This window comes from Mustela nigripes, chromosome 12 (genome assembly GCF_022355385.1).
Source record: "Mustela nigripes isolate SB6536 chromosome 12, MUSNIG.SB6536, whole genome shotgun sequence".
Taxonomy (NCBI): domain Eukaryota; kingdom Metazoa; phylum Chordata; class Mammalia; order Carnivora; family Mustelidae; genus Mustela; species Mustela nigripes.
This window is the reverse complement of record NC_081568.1, coordinates 76,648,566-76,670,101: the sequence shown is the minus strand read 5'-3', so window position 1 is coordinate 76,670,101 and position 21,536 is coordinate 76,648,566. Positions and strand designations below refer to the sequence as shown.

The window sequence follows — 21,536 nt, the reverse complement described above, 5'->3', positions numbered from 1 at the left end:
CCCCTAGGGAGGGGAATTGGGCATACAGCTCCACAGGGAGCCTGCCTCTAAGTACTTCTCCGTCAGCAGTAGAGCAGCAGGGGTGAGCTGGCAACAGAAGACACGAGAGGCACTAGATACAGGGAGAGACTCAAGGAGACAGGAGAGACGTACAGGGACTCAGAGGGGAGGATGACAAGACAGAGACACAGAAGAACGTCAGAGACCAACAGAGACCATCAGGAGAGAGATTCAGAGACAGTGAGCCAGAAGTGGTTAGAGACAGACGTGCTGGAGCACGTCTGGCCAGGGCTGGAGCCCACTGGGGGATGGGGCGGCCACTAGCCCAGGGAGTGGAAGGTGAGGTGCCAGGGCTTTAGAGAGGACCTGCACCCTGGGTAGCGGGTGGGGGACACCTTGGTGAGATTCAGGTGAATAGCTTTAAAATTAGCAACACCAGCTGCCATTTAACCGACTGCTTATGATGAGCCGGGCGCTTCCCTAGAGTGATCTCATTTCAACCTCAGGCAACTTTATGGGAGAGACCATTACTGTCCCTGTTTCTCAGATGAGGGGACTAAGGTCTCATCATGTGTTCAGCCCACAGCCATCCCCACCTCCACACAGAGGGGATGGCCTCGCATTTCCATAAGCAGAGGCCGAATTGCAAGGGGTGAGGGGCTTCCACCTTCGGGCTTGAGTGTTGAGAGGTAGGCCCAGGAGCCATGGCCGGGCTGTGGGCTGGCACACTAAAAAGGTCCAGGCTGGCTGAGTCACAGCAACCCCCTCTGGGCTGGCACTGGAGCCGTCCACCCCACACCTGTAGGCATGCCAATGAGGGCTGGCCGAGGCCATCTGCGGCCTGTGCGCTGCCAGAAGCAGGGCGGGGGTAGGCGGGGGCCTCCTCCCTGGGTGCCCCCTGCTGGCCAGGCTTCCCACCCAGCCGCCCCCCAGGAAGACCCTCCCTGCCCATTGCAGGACCTAGAGGTGCTGCAGTTTGCCTTGTGCGGGGGTGGGGGGTGGAGGATGAGGGTGCCCCTGGCAGCAAGGCCTCCCCCCACTCCCTGCTGGACGCCCCCCTTTGGCAGAACCGCCTGGAGAGATCACAGGCAGCCACATGAAAGGGAATTTTTCCCAGGCAGAGCGGGAGTTGAAAGCTGCCTCCCACCACCCCCGCCTGCCCCCGCTGTGCCAGGCCAGGCTGCCGGGCTCCTGGTGCTCCAAGGGAGCTTGTGACACTGGGAAGGGGGTGGGGGTCGGAGCCCCTACCCCATATGGGCTGCTTTTTCTACTCCAGGGAACAACAGCAGAGGCAGACCATCTTCCCCAGACCACTGCCCACTCCCCTTCGCAATTTGCCCCTTCCCTCACCCCAAAAAGCCCTCACCTACCTGAAGCAAGGCCCCTGCCATTGTCAGGAAGTCCTTCTTCCCGTCTAGCTTCCATCTCAGCCAGGCTCCGGGGCAGCTGGGTGGGAAGAATGTCTGCCCATCAAATAGATGATGGGTCTCAGCCTGCAGGCCCGGCCTCTGTGATGTGAAGGGGTGGGGGCCACGCAGCTGTCACCCCTTCCTGTTCAGGCTGCCTTGACCTAGACCATGTGGCTCTGTGGTGATTTCCCCAGACATCTGGCCTCTGAGGGCGCAGACGACCTTGCACCAACAAAATATCTGGGAGTGGGGAAAGTCGCTCAAGAACTGGAGCCAAGGATACCTCCCCCACACCGCCCCAGCTTCAGTCCAGCCGCCCTCAGGCCCAAAGAGGGGTATGGCAGGGTAGGGGTGTTTCTCTGTGCATTCTGGGCACAGTCAGGTCCCCACAAATCTGGGTTAAAACTGTTCCCTGGGGATCACCTCAGTGGTTGGGGGAGCAACAGATCCCTGCAAGAAAGCAAGCAAGCAATCAAACAGGCAGCTCCGGTCCTGCTGGCTGCTCTGTACTGGCCAGGCCCTGCTGACTTAGGTAAATAGAGGAGGTGGCCCCAGGTAAGTGAAGGTCCCCGGAGGTCCGGATTCTGAGGTAGGGGGTACAATCAGGCAGGCGAGAATGTTCCAGAACCAGCCATTTCCAGATTAACAGCACTTCCACCATGCCAGCTGGGCTGCCTGTTCCTGCTTGACCCCCATTCAGGATCTGCCAGGCCCGACTCCCCAAGAGATCCCAGACTCTCCATATCCCGGGGCCATCCTTCTTGCTTTCCCAAGTGGCTCCACATCACCCCTGCCCAGCAACAGCCCCCAAACCAGCCCCCCAAACCGGAGAGCAAGAAGCCAGCGGTGGTGCTTCGTGACACAAACATGCATTCGTTTTATTCACAAAACAGCCTGGTTTCCTAAAACAATACAAACAGCATGTTCATCAGCAGGAAGCTGGCCGTGGGCAAGGGGGCCCAGGCAGCAGGGGGCCCCCCCGGGGCACCCATACCCACCGGCAGGGGGCCACGAGAAGAAGCCCTTTCTTCTATGGCCATCGGCAAGGCCAGAAAAAAAGGACTTATTTTCTCTAAGGGCAGTAGCCAGGATCAGAAATATCGAGACATGGGCTCCCCAGACCTCAATGGAGAAAGGAACATAACTTTCATTTTCGCAAAATCATCATTGTCGGGGTGGGGATCCCGTTCTGGGGACCAGGAGTACAGTGTAGGCGGCCCGGGAGTGGGTGGGCTGCTCTCCCCACCACCTCCCTCCCGCCCCCCCGCGAGCTCCTGGCTGCAGCTCTGCACGCGTGGATGGATACAGAGGGACTTCCGTGCGGCGCCATCGACATTCTCTTTATAAACGTGAGTGGATTCTCCAGGCAAACTATGCACTATTTCATGGTCGGAAAGAATCAAAGGAAGTTTAAATGAGGGTGGAGTTAAACTGTGCTAAATTACAGTAGTGCTTATTAGTAACTAGATTTCAAAAGGTTACAGAAAATTTACATTCTCTACACAAAAACCGCATCTCCTGCACAGACAACATCGACATCGACACAGGAAGGAAACTGATTGTCCATTCTTTGCCCAGGAAGTCTTGGTACTTTATAGATTCGTCTCTACCTCTTTTTTGTTGTTGTTGTTGTTGTTCTTCCGAAAAAGCAGTTAAATTTTTTTTTCCTTTTTCTTTTTATACTAGGGACGTGGAGATGTTAAAACGACAACAAAAAATATATATATAAAAACAGGAATGAAATCTGTGAGAGAATATTTTTGGTTCTAAAGACGGGTGCATCCGTTTGTCTTCGCCCGAATCCCTTGCCGGAGACCACACGAGCAGTGACATTGCACGGAGAGGGCAGCTTTGGGTTCCCACCGCCGTCACTGAAACCACCGGAAGGCAGCTCCCGTCGGAAGCATCACCTTCTGGTGGGGGCGGGAGACAAAAACAAGGAGAGAGTTCAGTCAGGGTCCGGCGGGACCTGGTGCAAAGACGCTCCCCCGTGGACGGCCTCATGGCGGAGGGACGGACCTGGAGTAAAAGGCAGCCACCCCATGGAGGTCCTGCCATCCTGACCGGGCCAGAGAAGAAGGCTTGGCCCGTGGGGCCGCTGGAGGGCCCGGAGCACCCTGAGGCCCCCTGAGCCAGTGTCCAGGAACCCTGCTTCCAAACAGGAAGACCCAATCCCCTGGTCCAAAGGCCACGAGCGCCAGGTGGCTGTGGTGCATCAGGGGGCTGTGTGCGTGGTTCTGTTGAATGAGCAGGGAGCATGCGCACTGGAGGCCTGTATGGACGTGCGCCTCGAGCTGTGCTACGGTGGGTAGTAGTGTGTGCAGCCGGGGTGGGGAGGAAGGATATTGGCTGTGTTAAGAGGCTACATCTATAGCTAAGACTGGACCGGGCGGGGAGGGGTGTGTCTGTGTGGGTGTGTGTCCACATGAGATGTCAGCGGGTGCCTGTGGGTGCATATAGGTGTGTTCTCTGGGCAGAAGAGCAGATATATGAGGTCTGGGGCCTGCGGGTGGGTAGCAGCCACAGCTGGGATGTCATTATTATTTTCCAACCATTCTGAACATTTGCGTCCGGCCCACTCATAGAGGGGCGGGGCCGGGGCTGGGACAGCAGGCTGAAAAGATGCTTTTGTACCCAGGCCTGGCACCACCACTAGATTGCCATGGCTGGGGGCACAGGGACAAGCTCTGCCATGAGGGTGGAGAGAAAGCAGCATGGGAACCCTTCTGCCTGTTCTAAGCCCCTTCCTGTTTGGGCTGCCTTGGCCTTGACCGTGTGGCTATGTGGTGATTTCCCCACAAAGCCAATCATTCCAAAGTGGACAGGCCTGGCCTATACTCCAGGATCACAGCCACCCCTTCACCCTAGGCCCACAGGACCCCTGGCCGTTTTACCTACGCAGCCAGACTGACCTTATGGCCCCCCAAAAACCCAATTTCTGTCAATGACATACCTAGACACAGGGTTCTTCCAGGCCTCAGGCCAATGAGCACCAGGGTGGCCTTAGGGGAAAGGCTGGGCTCTGAAGGGGTGAGTGAAGGGCTTACCCTTAAAAGCCACATGGTCCACAGGACAGAACCCTTCACACGTGGGACAAGGGAGAGCCCCAGAATCTCAGGGCACAGACTGAAAGCTTTAGGACACACCTGAACAGACTGAAAGCTTTAGGACACACCTGAAAGTCAGAAACTTAGGACCTATACGGAAATCTCAATGGCCGGCCCAAAACTCCAGGAAGGGCTTCAGAATCCCTGGGCCTTGCTGCAAAGGCCAGGCCCCCACCTGGAACCTGTTGCCTGCCTTGTGAACTATGACCTACTGAGATCTCAAGATGTGGCTCTGATTTTCTGGGCGGTGAACTGGTGTCTGAGAGCCTGCTCCAGGACCCCCAGGCCCAGGGGTCCACTGGCTGAGTGGCCCCCAGACACTGGCCCAGGCAGGAAAGGTAGGGCTGGGGGTGGGGCGGGGCTGGGTTCAGACTGCCGGCCAGACACAGGAGCCCACACACCTCCCTCTAAGGCGTCGTTACCTCCAGAGCAGCGGAAGGCTTCTTTTTGAGTTCCTCACATTTTCTGAATTTGCAAATCTGATGGCCAGTCTTTCGGTTCCTACAACTGCTGCACTGCTCGCAGTTGATGCGTCGCCGGCAGGGCGCGCACATGCCGCAGCGTTTCCGCTTCTTCTTGCCCGAGCTGATGGCTGAGGCCAGCTCTCCCTGCATGGGGTACTCGGCCAGGCCGGCCATGTGCAGCGCGCTCTCGGCCAGGAACACGCCGGCTGGGGTCATGATGAAGAGGCCCGGGTTGATGGGGAAGGCGCCCAGGTAGGGGAAGTCGGACTGGCCGTTGAGGGCCTCAGCACCTGCCACGGCCTCCATGTCGGGCAGGCCTGCACCCGCCTCACTCATCAGCGGAAGGTGCTCCTGCACCACGCGCTTCAGCATCTCCGTGGACTGCGCGAACTGCTGCAGCGTCAGCTGTCCCTCGGCTGCCAGCTCCGTGGCCCGTTCTGCCTTGCTCAGCAGGCTGGCCACAGCACCACTTTTGTGCTTTGAGGTAGGGTTGCTTTTGTCCACGGCCATGGCCGCTGCCAGGTCGTGCCCGTTGGCCAACAGGGAGGCGGCCGCGGCAGCGGCGGCAGCCTTCTCGGCGGCCTCGCTGCCCATCATGCTGCCGCCGCTGCCACCACTGCCCCCAAAGGAGGAGTAGTGGGAGAGAGGGCGGGAGCGGCGCAGGCTCTTGTTGAGGGGTTCGCTGATGATGCCGCTCTTGTTCCGACGCTCGGGGGGCGGCGCGTCCTCCACTGAGGCTGGCGCGGCTGCGGCCACCGCTGTGCTCTTGTCGGCCCCTCCTGCCTTGGGGCCACTGCCGCCACCGGTGTTGCTGCTGCTGCTGCTGCCACCACTGTCCTGGGGGCTACTGCCAAGGCTCGACATGGTGGGGCCGAGGCCCAGAGCCCACTGCTCGGGGCGGGGGGCTGCCAACTGTGTGGGGGGGTCCACGGACGAGTGCCGGCCCAGCTGCCCACAACCGCGATGCCTAGTGGGCCCTGCTGCTCAGGGCAGGCACATGGTCTGCTGTCCACGTGGAAGGGTCTTCACTCTGTCAGGACAAGAGGGCACAGGGTCAGGGCGGAGGTAAGCATCTCCTTCCCCCACATCCCCACCAGCACCAGCCACGGTATTGCCATTTTAACAGACGCAAGCCCTGCTGGGCATTTATCACGCGCTGGACCCAACATGGTTAGGTATTTTTTACATGTACTGGTTTTTTTTTTCCCCAAGATTTTATTTAGAGAGACAGAAGGAGACAGAGAGAAAGTGAGCAAGCATGAGCGGAGAGGAACACAGGGAGAGGAACACGCTGAGCATGGAGCCCCATGTGGGGCTTGATCCCACAACCCTGAGATCATGACCTGAGCTAAACTCCAAACACTTAAGTGACTGAGACACTCAGATGCCCCTTTCTGTACTATTTCAGTTAAGACTCACAAGCACATTTCGTATTAGTGGCTATTTTACACAGGGCGTTAGAACTGGCCATGAATATACAGTTACCAAGTGTCATGGCAGAGGCTCAGCCCGGATCTGTACAGCTCAGATCTCTGGCCAGTTCTTCCTGGGCTGGGGGGTAGGAAAGAACTGGAAATGTCTGTTAACCTCAGAAGGTTATAGAGTCACCTTCTGTTTCCTAATCTTCCTTCTCTGACCCATCTACAAAAGGATTTGGAATAGCCTCTGCAAAGTTTGAAGGTGTAGACCAGAAATCAATGCCTGGGTGGCTCACTGGGGGGTGTGTGTGGGGGGTCTGACTCTTGATTTAAGCTTAGGTCATGCTCTCAGGATCCTGGGATACAGCCCTGCCGGGCTCTGCACTCAGCAGGGAGGCTGCTTGAGAGTCTTTCCCTCTGCCCCTCCACCTGCTTGTGTTCCTACTATGCGTGCTTGCTCTCTAAATAAATAAATCTTAAAAAAAAAATAGTAGTCTGGGAAGCTGCTCTAAGGCTCTCATTTGTCAATTCCTAAATACATATGGATTATCTCAAGGCTCTGACAAATCCTGCAAGGAAACTGACTTTAAGAGGTTGCCAAATAGAGCACAGAATCCCTATTTCAAGGAGCATGTATCCTCCTGCTAGAGGGCAGGCAGCACTGTGCCACAGGATAAGCCCTCTCCTGTAAGAGTAGGGGGACATGCTGTGTACATATTGACACACGCTTCCTTCCTCACTCTCAAAAACAGTCATCACTACCTCAGACCCCACTCTTGTCTCTACTCAGGCTTCCCTGCTGTGCTTCAGCCTGGCTCCCAGATGGGTCTGGGATGAGGTCCCAGTGAGAGCCCAGGGGCAGGCTGTGGGCAGGAGGGGCCTCTGGCTGCTGCAGGCTGGGAATGAGAGTGAGTGTTACCCTCCAGGGAACAGAGTCTATTCTTTGGCCACAACCACATTTCTGAGGTGCCCCTTCCCAGGACAAGCATGCTCTGCTCAAGCCCCAGGATTAAGGGCTCCTTGACCAGGCTCCTTAGCCAGGAACTCTAGAAGGAACTGTCCAGAAGGAGTGGAGTGGCAGATTCCTCATCAGTCCTGACTCTCTAAGGTCCCTTCCCTGCCTGCCTGCCTGCTGTGGCCCAGCAACCCTGGGGGGAGGGGGAGAAGACCGGAGAAGAGGGCCCAGCCTGAGCAGCTGGTGGCTCAAGGGGGAGGCGCACATCTGGCTGGGTCTGTCCCGCCCTAGCCTTGGGGGCGGCACACATACATCTTTGTCCCCAGGCAACCCCACCATCCCCCAAGTCACAGAACTCAGCCGGGTCCTGGTCCCTGGGAGGTCATGTAGTCCAACCTTCTGCACTTCCAGAGGAGGAAACTGAGGCCCTGAGCCGGCAGGGCCCCCTGCTCTGGGACTGCTAAGGAGTGGCCACAAGGAGAAGCAAGTGTAGAAGGAAAAGCTCCATCTGAGTGAGGCAAAGATGGCAGGCTTCAGCAGAGAGCCAGATGCTCCCTGCCTCTCCCTAGAGGGCAATGGCCCCATGTACTACCTTCCTAGTAAAGGTAGATGGGCGGTAAGGAAGGGTGGGCCAGCTGGCATATTCCACAAGGACAAACCCAGGAGGGCCTGGCTGGGGGTACCACAGAGGTCAGTGTTGTCTTAAGAGGAAGAGGCTCATGTAAGATAGCTATGCTCCGTCCCACCTGCTAAGGCCTAAGCCCAGGGTGGCTCTTGAGACCCTTCTTCAGAAATCAGCACCCTTCTAGACAGCAGTGACCCTGGCTAGGTGTCGGAGACTAGGGCCAACAACCATCACCCCATCTGAGCTCAAATACTCTGTCCTGGAGCACAGGGTGCCCGCAGGCCCAGACCCGGTGAGCAAAGACAGGAGAAGGCAGGAGCCCTTGGGTTGGAGAGGTGGGAGAGAGGCGGGGAGGGGAGCAGCCTGCGCCCTAGCCCCCCTCTGTGTCCCCGCCTCTGCGGCCTGCTGGCTGGTGGCAGAAATCGATAGCTGCATTAACGCTGCTCTTGCTCTCCTCCCTCCCCCCTCCCGGCTCCGGGATCTGGCTCGGTGTGCAGGGCGGGCAGGTCAATTAGAAGTCAGCTCCCTCCAACACGGGGACTGTGATCAGGGCCGGAGCTCTGGCTCAGTCTATCTGCTTTTGTCTCCACCCTGAGTCTTGTGGTAGGGACCAAACCTCATGTTCTGTTTAGCTTTGGCCCTTCTTTGAATCTCTCCGATCATTTCTTTTCTTTTCTTTTTCTGTGCTTCCTCAGGGACTTCCCTCTCCCAGCCCCTCAGGGTCCTGGGACCTACTGAGCTATGGAGCAGAGGACGTGATATGTCATCAAACAGGTGTTGCAGGCAGACGCTGGTTTCCCAGCTGCAGAAGGTGGGGAGCAAACAAGGGGTACTGGCACCCAGGTGAACTGTCCTCAAACCCCAGAGTGGGGCAGATACATCTAGTTAGTCCCAAGGCCAAGTCTCTAACCTTGTTCCAAATTTGCCCCTAGATCTGGCTCATCTTTCTCCTTTAGACCCTGGGAAAAGCTGATGACCTGGTCCCAGTGGACCACTCACCACAGGGTTTGTTTGCCCTACTCAAGGTAGGGAAGGACATAAGACCTTCTTTCTCCCAGGCGTCACACAGCAGCCCCCTCCCAGACCAGGAAGGGCCTGGCAGTGCCCAGGCAGCAGGGGAGGAGCTGGGGTTGCGTTGAAGCGGAGCGGGAATGAGCGGGAGGGAAAGCTGGCGGGCAGGCGGGCGGCGGCGGGCGCATCCATCATCGGCCCTGCCAGGAACGCATCCAGCCCCCAAAAAGAAATACTGCGCCTGAGGAGGGACAACAAAGGGCTCCGTTTCATCAGCAATGCGGAGCCAGCGCCCCGCCGCCCTGCCAGCCGCGGTCAGCCCACAAAGGACCCCTTTGTCCATGCAGGAGCCGGGCCGGCCGGGAGCTGGGACCAGGGGCTGACGGGCGGGGACAGAGCAGAGGGAGGGGGCTGAAGGGGGAACCAGTCCTGAGAGCTGGGGGGCAGAGGGGGACACGACAGCAAAAGAACAGAGACAGGTGGTACAGATAGAGGATCATGAGACAGAGAACTTGAGGGGCGGGTCAGAGAAAGAGGGACTTGGAGAGGACAGGGCAAAGGGTCAAGGTTAGAGAACAGAGCCTCACGGAAGCAGAAAACAGAGGGACTGGGCTCACAGAGATCCAAGGCTCCTAGCCCAACTTGGGAGACTTGAGGGTCTGACAGACATGGAAATAGCACCGAAGAGAATCCTAGACTCAGGGGCCTGGGGACCAAGAGAAAGCGGTTGGACATGCCCATGGCTCTGAGAGAAAGGTGGGGGCCGGGTGGACCCCAGCCCACTCTGGCCCAAGGCTGCAAAGCAGAGACTGATAGGGAGGAGGCTGAGGGTCAATGGATTCTTGGCCTCAGGCCCCAACCTCCTATGGGCATTAGCTCCCTGGCTAAGCTGGGAAGACAGGTGGGCAAAGCTGGAGCCACTCTCCTGACACTGGGACCATCCCCCTGCTTCTACTCCAGGTTCAAGCCAGCCAGCCGTAGAAGACACAGAACCACCCCTCTCCAACCAGCTCCCAGGACCAAGTGACCTCAGAGTCCAGGGAGGTAAAGCATTTAGTGAGCACTGACTATATCCTCCTGCCCTGTGCTCCTAAGCTTTACATGGAAACCTGGGAAATAGAAACTATTAAGCAGGGGTGCCTGGGTGGCTCCGTGGGTTAAGCCTCTGCCTTCAGCTCAGGTCATGATCCCAGGGTCCTGGGATCGAGCCCCGCATTGGGCTCCCCGCTCAGCAGGGAGCCTGCTTCTCCCTCTCCCTCTGCCTGCTGCTCTGCCTACTTCTGCTCTCTTGCTCTGTCAAATAAATAAATAAATAAATATATTAAAAAGAAAGAAAAAAGAGAACTATTATGCAGTTTTACAGGCGAGGAAACTGAGGCTCAAAGAAGATCAAACTGTCAGGCCAAGGTCAAATGACTGGTTAGAATTTGAACCCAGAGCCCAAGTATGAGTCACTCTGCTGTGTGACCACCTTTGCTCTACCTATGCAACTGACAAAGTAGCCCAGGACACGGTGACCCATCTGTCCCGACTGTCCCCCAAAGGGTTGTTACCATGCCTGTCACCTTTATGTGGATGGGGGGCGAGTTGTCACAGACCCCAGGGGAGTGTCTTCACCTGGGGGGCTTGGAGATGCTCAGGCAGGAACCCGGAATGCCGGGCCAGCGACGTCATAATACCAGCTGTCAATGAGGTCACCAGAGGTGATGGTAATGCCCTCACTCCACCCTGAGCCCCAGGGGAACCAGGACACACCCCCCAGACAGAGCCTGAGCCCTTCAGGCCAGACAGCAGTGGGGGAAGAGGCCTGGGGGTCGGGGGGAGGGATGTCCACACACAGACATGCACACAGGTGGCCCACAGTGAGATTTCTAGATGTTCAGGTTGCACACGTCCCCTCCTCCTGATTAACCAACAGCAGCCCCACGCCCTGCAGTACTGGGGAGACAGTGGAGGATTCGGACTGGGCACTGCCCGGGAAGGAGCACACAAGGGCTGGGCCAATGGTCACATGAACCAATATGAAATGAGCGCGGGAAGGCGACCAAATGGAGCACTGGGGGCCTTTCTGGAGGAAGGAACTGTTAGCCTGTGACTTAAAGAGGAGGGGAGGTTACCAAAGGGGACATGAGCCTGAAATAGTTCTTAAGAAAAGAGGAAGAGGGGAGCCCGGCCAGCTCTGTCGGGACAGCATGCAGTGGAACGTGGAACTTTTGATCTCAGGGTGGGGAGTTTGAGCCCCATGTTGAGGGTAGAGTTTAAAAAAAAAAAAAAAAATGGGGAAGAGGGTGTGAGGTATGGTCGCGAGGCTGGCAGGGTCTCAAGTGGGCAGGGCACTGAGGCCAAGGGTAGGATTTTTTAAACACAGCTTTACTGAGGCATGGTTTACACACTATAAAATTCATCCATTTAGAAGTGTACAATTCAATGATTTTATTTTTTTTTAAAGATTTTTATTTATTTATTTGACTGAGATCACAAGTAGGCAGAAAGGCAGGCAGAGAGAGAGGAGGAAGCAGGCTCCCTGCTGAGCAGAGAGCCCGATGCGGGACTCGATCCCAGGACCCTGGGATCATGACCTGAGCCGAAGGCAGAGGCTTAACCCACTGAGCCACCCAGGCGCCCCCAATTCAATGATTTTTAATAAGTTTACAGAGTTGTGCTACATCACCACTATAGCCAAGGGCAGGGTCTGAGCAAGGTGCCATCCCTCCCTTGCTCCTTCGCTGGCTAGAACAAACTTCCAGCCGTCCTTCCTGCTGAGGGAAGGTTTCCTGGAGGAGGGTGCATTCCAGTGGGTCCTTGAGGATCCCAAGCCAGCAGCCTAGCACAGCACACCATTCTGCCATTGTCTGGGCAGGCCAGCACTGCTGACTTGCACACTCCGTCTAGCTCTTTACACTCCTCCCTAACTTCCCTGTGCACTTTTTTTTTTTTTTTTTTTTTAAGATTTTACTTACTTATTTGACAGAGAGAGATCACAAGTAGGCAGAGAGGCAGGCAGGGAGAGAGGGGGAAGCAGCTCCTGGCAGAGCAGGTAGACCAACGCGGGTCTTGATCCTAGGATCCTGAGATCATGACCTGAGCCTAAGGCAGAGGCTTCACCTAGTGAGCCCAGGCGCCCCTCCCTGTGTACTTCTGACATTCCTGTTACACCCTCTTCATGACCCTCCACCCACAATGGTGGCTGGTCTTGGCTTCCAAGGGAGTTGAGATGGACAGACGGATGGTGGGCAAGCCAGTGGTGGTGAAGAGAACAGACCATAGGCTCTGATGGCTGAACTGAGCTGAGGCTGAGCAAGCTGGGGAGGCAGGGGGTGGGGGCGTCATCTCTGATTTCCATGATTCAGCCTAGGGACTTTCCAGAAGGGGAAAGAAGCTCTACTCAGGCCCAAGGCGATGCACATGGAGACAGTGGCCTTGGAAATGGGAGAAAGACAGTTCTCACCCAAGAGCACGGGGCACATCTCTAACTACAGATGAACACACAGGAGCACGCACTGATCACTACTAATACCCAGCAGATGGCCTGGGGCAAAGCCTGTCCTCAGCACTATTAGAATCTCCCTAAGACAGAACAGGGGGCTAGGCTAGAATCCTACTTCCCTGACCCTCTTAGAACCCTCCACCTAAGGCAGACAAAACCCCATTGCCTGAAAAAGGAAACATGCTAAAGAAAACCCCAGGAGTCCATGGGGCTCTATTCTCCCTTACAGAGCTCCCAAAAAACAGTTGGAGGGGGTCAGCCCATTTTATGGAAAGGAACACTGAGGCCCCAGCCAGGAGGTATGCCCCGACCTGGGGCTCTAGGGAGTGATCTGGGACACCTCTGATAAAGACAAAAGCTTCCCCACCAGGCACCTCCGTCGGCCCAGGTTCCCTCTCTACAACAGTCAAAGGATCAGGAAGGCCCTTTCCTCTGGGTGACCTTGGCATATGGCCTCTGAGTCAGTTTCTCTAGATGCAACATGGAACCAGGAGGATAAGTTACTATGTTAAGGAACGAGGACTTCCTGAGTGCCAGACGCTGTATGCCTTGTCTCACTGAATCTTCCTACACACCTTCTGAAGGAGGACGATGATTGGCCCATTTAGAGCAAGCAATTCAATAAGCAGTTGTGAGGTAGGGAAAAGTGTTGCCCTCTCCAATGGGGACCCTCTGGATCTAGGCTAATGTTTCCCAAAGTAATATCTGAGCTGACATCAACCTGGGGTCAGGGCCACGCACTAACTTAGGATCTTCCTCCTGGTGGACAGGGGAGGAAAGCTAGCTCAGAGATAATTGGGCCAAGGAATTAGAAGAGGGGGGATCTGTCCTTTAGGGCTTGTGTGTGAGGAGCAAGGGTGTTAACAGGACAATTCAGGGGACCAGAATTCTAACGTCTAGGTTTGTGGCTCCATCCCATCTCTTCCTGTTGATTTGACTGTGCCCTTCCTTCCCCATAGTGAGCCTCAGTTTCCCATCTGTAAAATGGAGCACAGTTCTTACTCCACACCCCATTGTGATCCCTGAGGGATCGAGGAAAACAGTAGAGACACAAGAAAAAAGACTCCAGATGGTGACCCCCTCCAACCCCACAAATCCCAGAGGACCTGAATCTGCCCATGAAGTGATCTGCAGACATGGAAACTGAAGTCTGGAGAGAAGGTTTTGAACAGGTTCTGGGATTGAGACCCTATGAGGCCTGTTGGGGAGAGGGGCATCTAGGTCCTTCCCAGTGCTATCATCTCCCCAGAGGACATGATAATCACAGACCCTCGTGTTGCACACTCACTCTACCAGTATTGTGCTAATTTACACACATCTTCCCATTGAATTTCTTCTGTAACTCTTTAACTGGTATTGTCACCCATGTATAGATGAGGCCACTGAGACTCAGGGAAGTCAAGTCACCTGCAAAAGGTCACAAGGTCAATAGGCAGCAAAGGCAGGATTTGAAACCAGGTCTGTGTGACTCCAAGGCCTGGCTCTCCAACACTGGCCAAGGCTCTGAGGGACCGGGAAAGGGGAATCATGGTGGGAGGTTGAGGTCCAGTTCAGCCCAGCATAGTGGTTCTGGGGTGGGCGTGGGCGGCTCTTGGGCTCTGGGCAAAACATGTGACAGCACTGTTGCAGGGAAGTCTGCAGCTCTACCCTAAGGCCCAGGAAAAGACAGGGGAAGGGGCTGCGGGTAGGCCGGACGGGCCAGGCTGGGCCAGAGCTCCGGGCATTCCGGCGGCCTCCGCAGGAAGCAGAATGGGACGGAAACCGGCTCCTGCCTCCTCCCCCAGAATCCTGTGGGCAGCCCAGCCGGGCCGCACAGAGGCCGTCTTTGTGCCTGCCCCAAGCCGCCACCCGCGGCTGGCCCGGGGTTTTGAGTTTCCTGGGGGTGGGGGGGTGTGAGGGGCCCTGTCACTGCTAACCCTCCAGCTCCCCCTCTCAAGGGTGGTCACAGCGGTCCACAGCTGGCGGCGGAAGGGGGTGGATGGCCAGGCCTACCCCAGAGACTCTGGGGAGCCCAGAGTTTGCCCACGTCTCACACTCCCCACACTTACACACCCTGACTGGGGGCTAGTGGTGGGCAGGGACCCAGAGAGAACCTGAGAGGCCATCCCCCTGAGCCTGCCTCTCTGCCAGAATCCACAAGTCCCCCCAAAGTGCCTGGAACCCCACCTCTCCCTCCATCTGGGTGTTCCTGGGCCCAGGTTGATGTACATTAAGAGGCTGGCCAGGATGGTAGGACAGTCCATCTGTCAACTGCCATTTCCCACTCTCCCGTGGCTCCCTGGACAGAGCACATCAAGGGGGAGGCCTCAGGCTCCCTTCAGCATGTCAGGGACAAAAGCCCCTTGGGTGGTATAAATGTGCTCACAGAACACTGGGCCTCAGGGAGCTCTGGCTAAAGTGCATATGGTGAGGAGCACCACCACCAACTAGGAGATCTGTGTTGTATCCACTTAAAAGGTGCGTCAGATAGGGTACACGCATGAGTGTGTGTGTGTGTGTGTGTGTGTGTATGTCTGTGGTGGGGGCTGTGGGTGTGCTCAGGTGTATGTGCAGACTCAGATAGCCCCCTGTGGGTTGGAACACTGATATATTCACAGGGCTTATATGCCAGTACAGGAGAAGGTCTTTGTGTGACCTCCTCGTGTGTGCACGTGGAGCGTGTGCTAGCTATACCTGTGGATGTTAAGTACATGCCTGAGTGTGCATATGTGTATGCTACAGTGGTTTACATGAAGGCTGGATTTTTGTGGGTTCTTCTGGTCCGTGAGCGTCAACACACTGTTGCCACGTGTTTACCAGTGTGTGTATGCACACACACATGTGCGCACACATATGCGTGTGCACACACTGTTGAGTTGTATCAGGGCTTCTGAGGGTTCTGAGGTGCAAGTGTGGGGCCCAACTGGGATGGGGATGGTGCAGACAGGAACTGATGCCAGGTGCTGGGGCCCCTATGGAAACAGGAAGCTGCCCACAGGTGTGCCGGGGTTGTGGTGGGGGCTGGGCTCCACCCACGTTCAGTCTGTCCCCCTGAGAAACCAACCTAGGGTTCCGTCAGCTGAAAGCCTGTCCCAGCCACGAGGGAGTCACCTTCCTTGCCTCTCTGCTATTCAAGACCGAACAGCTCTGACCAGCGTCTACCCGCCCGCCTGGCCTGAGTATGGAAAAAACTGGAAAACAAAAGCCCCCAGACTGCAGGCCCTCCCTGCAGAGGCGTGGGGGAGGCAGGCAAGAGGCAGGAGGTTGAGGAGGAAGGAGGGAGGTGTCGCCGCAGCCCCGGAACACAAAAATAATGAGGCGAGAGGGGCCATGGGGCCGAGCCGGCTGGTTCCGGAGTCGCTATCTGACCTTGACAGATGCCACAGCTGGGTGCCTGGAGAGGAACCTCGCCACGGTGCTAGAGAACACCCTCCACCCCCTGCCACCTCCCCCAGGCCAGGTCGATGGATGTCCAGGCAGGCCCCAGCCACAGGCAGCCACCCCACCAGGCGGGAGAAGGGCGGCCTCAGAGGGCGTCCCAGTTGGTGGGGGGAGGGTACAGAGGCAAGGGAGTGGGGGCAGGGCACTGGAGGCAGCACTGTGGTCTCCCGAGGGCACCCCAGTCCTCAGGTGTGGCTACGTTTGTGAGAAACACAGAGCATGCCATTGTGCTTGTGTCGCTGTGAGGCTGAGTGTGTGTGCAGAAGGGAGGCAGAGTGTGACTGTGTGTGTGCGACAGAGACAAAGATCATACTTGTGTGTGTCCTTGGGGTCACACAAGGCTGGAGAGTCAGGCTGATGTCCCTGAAATGGGTGTGGCCACACCACTCAGGGGTGGGCACTGATCACTCCCCTGCCCCCTTCCAGAGCCACAGCTGTCCTGGAGGATGTAAGCCACGCTGGGGCCAAAGGAGGGAAGGAGGACAAAGAGAGCCACAGGCCCCACCACCTCCAAGTTCTGTCACACGCATATGGAACTGAGCCGCCCCTGGGGGCCCTTCCTGGCCTACCTCTCTCTCCCACTGTGGTGGAGGTCTGTGGCCTCAGCGATGGACACCGGGCTGGGCACCACCACTCTGGGGACACCCATGCGGGGCTGGGTGTGAGCTACAGGAGGGGATGCTGGGCTGGAGGCGGATTAACAATTCCGAGCACTGGCTGCATAATTAAAAAATCATTACAGGCGGGCGGGCAGAGCCGAGTGTGAGCTCACGCTCAGAGCAGGCAGGGACACTGCCACGACGCTCCCCCTCCCACTGCCTCCCCGAGGAAAAATCCCACCTGCTAATATAATTATGGAAAAACACAAGCACAGAAATTTGGTTTCAGCAAACAACGTGCCTGAGTGCCCAGGGCCTGCCTGGCCCTCAGCACAGTGAGCAGGCTGGTCACTCGTGCCCATAGCTCATGGCAGTAAGATGGACCCTGCTGGGTCCACACTCCAGACCCTGACCTCCACCCTCTCCCAGCTCATGAGAGAGAAAGACAGAGGGAGAGAGAGAGAGAGAGAAAGATAGAGAAGTAGGGGTGTTGAGAGCGCAGTTCCGCAAATCCCAAATCCCGGAGAAAATTGGTCTGTCCTGAGAGTTTACAAATAGGGAAACTAAGGCTAAGGAATCTGCATAAGGTCACTGCATTCCTGACAAAGCTGAGGAGGAACTGGATTCCCCCAGGAGGGTGCAACACCTCAGGAGCTCAGTACCCCCGGACCCCTTCCCCTGCATCTCCCAGCTTCCCTCTCTCTACAGCCACCTCTCTGCCACCCCCCTCCCCCATCTCTGAGAGCATCTCTCTCTCTCCCTGAGACTGAATGCGACTGTCCAACCATGTGCCCCAGCACCTCCAGCAGCCTCCGCATGCCCAGACCCCACCGTGGGGACGTGGGGGCTCCCCAGCCTCCCAGTTCAGGGACAGGGCGTCCTGGGCTCAGCCGGGTTAAGCCAGGCAAGCAGAGCTGGCTCCCGCCAGGAGAAACGCGGCCAGCTCTGGGGCACAGGCCCCAGAACGGCAGGAACAGCCGCCATCACCTCGGGCCTGGAGCGGGCGGTGCGGGGAGGGGAGCTGGGCCTAATTAGTCGGCCTGGGACCCGGGCGGGCGCCGGGGCGGCAGACGCCGCAGCCAGAGCCCGCGCAGGCACGTCCGCGGCCGGCCGGGAGGCGGCGGGGAGCCGGGAGGACGCGGCGCCCTGAGACGCGATGGGACGGGCGGCCTGGGAAGGACCGGGCCAAGGAGATTCCGCACCGAGCAAGCCTGCCTCCCCTCATTCCTCGGTGCCACCAGGCGCAGCAATTAGAGGCTTTCAAAGTTTGTCCTTAATTGGTTTCATTTTTGCCTCATAAATGATTCATGGCCCCGAAGGTCTGCCAGGCCGCGGGGGTGGGGGGTGGGGGGTGGGGGGTGGAGGGGTGGCAAGGGAAATTTGGGGAGGCTTTTGCCTGGAGCCAGGCCCCCTACCTGAGGCTGGAGAGGGGATGACAGGGGCTGGGGAAGCCTTGGGCAGGTGGGATCCTCCAGCGAAAATAAAAACCCAGGCCCTCTCCTTGGGGCACTAATTAGAAACTGTAACTCCTTCTCTGCAGACCCAGCTCTGTGTCCAGGCCCAGAGCCACTGCAGCTGCTGGGGCCCTGGGAGCATGAATAATAATGTAATGATAACAGAGTAACAGTGTCAACAATAATAATAACCACAGTGAACACTTAAGGAGTTCTTACTATGTTCCAGGCATGAAGGGAAGAACAAATGCGTTTTTCTTTTTTTTAATTTTTTTTTTTTTTAAGATTTTATTTATTTACCTGACAGACAGAGATCACAAGTAGGCAGAGAGGCAGGCAGAGAGAGAGGAGGAAGCAGGCTCCCTGCTGAGCAGAGAGCCCGACGTGGGACTCGATCCCAGGACCCTGAGATCATGACCCGAGCCGAAGGCAGCGGCTTAACCCACTGAGCCACCCAGGCGCCCCACAAATGCGTTTTTTTTTAAACCACTTTCCCACCTCCAAGCACCACCACGGAGAAGTACCAAGACTCCTATTTTACAGATGAAGAGACTGAGGCTTGGAGACCTTAAGGTCTGCCCTCTGACACTCTCATGCCAGAACTCCTCCCTCCCGGCTGTCCAGAGTACAGGGCTCAAGGCTGGAGCATGGGAATGCTACCTGCCAGGTGGGTCTCGAGAGAAGTCAGGGAAGGTACCCAGGGCCTACAAAAAGACCCCAGGATGCACCACCAGCAATCACACAACCCACCCAGGCTAGGTTAGCTCTGCTCCTCAAAAGGCAATGTTGGCCTTGGCTGAGCAATGTCCTCACAGGGCTTTAACTGTTCTGTCTGTAAAATAGGAAAACAGGAGCCCTACAATCCCCATCTAGCACTAACTCCGAGTTAGGCATGCAAGCAGAGATGTCACAGACCCCACCCTCAGGGAACGCCCAGTCTAAGGGAAAGATGGACAGACACGAATAAGGGCTTAACAGTCTGCACAGAGGACCCTGAGCACTCAGCCCATGCTGAGGGCCTAATGTGCTGGATGGAAGTGCCAGAAGTTCTTGGAGGTGAGGTGGGCAGAAAAAGCTGCTCCCTTCTGACCTATACCCATCTTACACATGAGGCTCAGGGAATGGGCGTGGCCTGCTTAAACCCACGTCTAGAATCAGACCTTGAAAATTCAGAACTATCGACCATCAGAGTGATGTGGGATGCAAAAATGCCCAGCTCATCCTGCCCGGGGATGGCCACTTTTATTCTGAAAAACAAAGAGAGGTGAGGCTTACACAATGGACTTCCGGGCCCAACTGGACCCCGGAGACGTCCTGAGGTAAGGTGCTTAACCCATCAGGGAGTTAATGTGGTTCGGAATGACTCCCCCTAGAGGGCCCCAGGGCTCGGGGCTGCTGGCTGTTGGCTCTTGGGGGCCTGCCCCAAGTATCACCTCCTCTCCAGTCCTCCAGCTCCTCTGCCCCAACTACGTGCACCAGCTTCCCCACCAAAAAAAACCCTGCTGGCTTTCTCAGGCCCTGGCGCCAGCCCAGTCCCACTGGCTCCCTGCTCTCCCACCCAGCCTGGTATCAAGGACATTCACTTCAAGTGATTACACCTCCTTGGGCCTCACCACAGCCCTCTAAGTGGGCTTATGTGATCATCGCCATTTTGCAGATGAGGGAAATATCTCAGAAAAGTGAAGGCCTAAGGCCACACAGCATGGAGGAACCCAGGTCCAAACTTCTTGCAAGCTCATGTTCCTCACCTTGCTGGCCTCCTGCAGGTCAGTACCTCTGACCTGTCCTAGGGGCCCATAAGGCTTCCATTTTCCCTATTTTATAGATGGCCACCTCTTGCCCCAGCCCTGACCCTTCCTCAGTCTGGACAAAGCCTGTACAGAGCCCACACTTCTCCAGACACTAGAACTTGGTCAGTCTTGTGGTCAGGGGCCCTGCCACAAAGTCCTAGGAATGGGGTCCCTATGTACCCTAGGAATTCCTGGGGGCATAGGACCTCCTGCCTCACACAACTGGGTCACTGCAAGGATTGGGGGGATGGTGGAGGAAGCCCCTACTTGAACACAAAGGACAACACAAATGTCTGATGGTAGGGTGGGGGGAGGAGGCACAAAGGTACGGGGGCGCCAGGGTTGGTGGCCCCCTTCTCTTCTTTGGGAACAAAGTCAACTTTAAGGACCCTACCACCCACACTTGAGGAGGGGCTGCCTGTGGGAGCAATCCTCCCCTGGGAAGAAGCTGAAGCTCTGTACACGCCCTACACGAGCCCTGCTGGAGGACAGAGCTGAAGAGCTGGGCAAGTCACAGCTTCTCTGGGCCTCATTTGCTGTATCTGCACAAGGGACCTATACTGTCCCTTGAACCCTTTGTGTAGAAGTTTAGAGGTTTTGAAAAAAGGGATTTGTAAGCAGTGGACACAACATTCAGCTGTCTGTGCGGGCTGCGGGCACTCGAGGCACTGCAGTTGGTACACAGAAGCTTGACAATGGCTTGTCGAACATGCTAACAAGTGGCTGAGTTCTCTAATGCCCAAGTTCACCCAGCAGGTCCAGTCAACACTTCCCAGGGGCCCACTCTGGGGAAGGAGACTAGTCTGTCTCTTATTCCTCAATGTGTCTGCCTGCTCCACCAGGACTGCCCAACCGGGTCACTGGGGTCCCTCTCCCCAGCCTGCCCAGGAAGCAGCACGTCTCAGGCAGGTCAGCACTGACGTCACTAGGACTGGTGGGGCGTGGAGCCTTCCACCTCCGGAACTACCAATTAATTAACTTTTTCAAATTAATTTCCCAAGCAAAATTCCATAATTACATCTATCTTCATCAGCCCGCATTGGGCAGGCCAGAGGACCCCGCCATGAGATTGAATGTGGGGTGAGGGATGACCACATCAGCCACAGGACCAGAGTATGGAGGGGCTGGGGGTTGGGTTTCACCCCTGCAAAGCAACTGCCTGCTGTCCTTATGGATGCTGTCTGGAAGGGGAGAGAGCAGAGAAGCCAGAGCCCACCCCCACCCCAAGTCAGGAGGTGGGGGTGCTCAGGGAGCCTCAGGTCTGCCCAGCTCATCCTGCTGCCCCCATCCCCCACCCCGTGCCCCCAAACCATGGTGGGTCTTGGCAGGGCCCAGTAGCTACACGGGCACTGCGAGGCTGAGAAGGCCACGGCTGCAGCGTTCTAATTTCCCAAAGGGGCTGAGATTAATTAGCTCACACACAGGCGCAGAGAGGGAGAGGAGAGTGGGAGCAGGGGCGGGTAGCATTGGGCGAGGAACTGGCTGGCGCCCCTCCTTGCCCGCCCAGCAGGCAGGCAGGCAGGCAGGCAGGCAGGCGGCCTTGACAGCTTGGGTGCTCTGAAGGTCAGTGGCCAAGCTGGCTGAGCCAGCAGACTGGCGCTGTCTCGTTCCCAGAATCCCAGAGGACTGAGGTTGGGGGGGTGGACAGCAACCAAGAGGACAGCTCAGGGTATATGCGGGGGTTCCACTGTCAACACCATCAACAGAATCTGTGCCAGGTGCTTTGTCCACACTACCTTGTTTCACTCCCACAGCGGCCTACAGATGTAAGCACCATGGTCCACCCATCTCACAGAT

General features: G+C 56.8%; 1 protein-coding gene across 4 annotated transcripts in view; it reads right to left on the bottom strand.

Moving 5' to 3' along the window:
- Positions 1 to 2,262: 2,262 nt before the first annotated feature.
- Positions 2,263 to 21,536, bottom strand: part of CXXC5 (CXXC finger protein 5) — a 36,282-nt gene continuing 17,008 nt past the window's right edge. For all 4 annotated transcript variants that reach the window (XM_059417715.1, XM_059417714.1, XM_059417712.1 and 1 more), the window contains exons 2-3: positions 4,939 to 6,010; positions 2,263 to 3,322 (exon numbers count right to left, since the gene is read on the bottom strand). In XM_059417715.1, the coding sequence (XP_059273698.1) occupies positions 3,278 to 3,322; positions 4,939 to 5,844 (951 nt within the window). In that variant the 5' untranslated portion in view covers positions 5,845 to 6,010 and the 3' untranslated portion in view covers positions 2,263 to 3,277. The remainder of the gene's footprint in view (positions 3,323 to 4,938; positions 6,011 to 21,536) is intronic.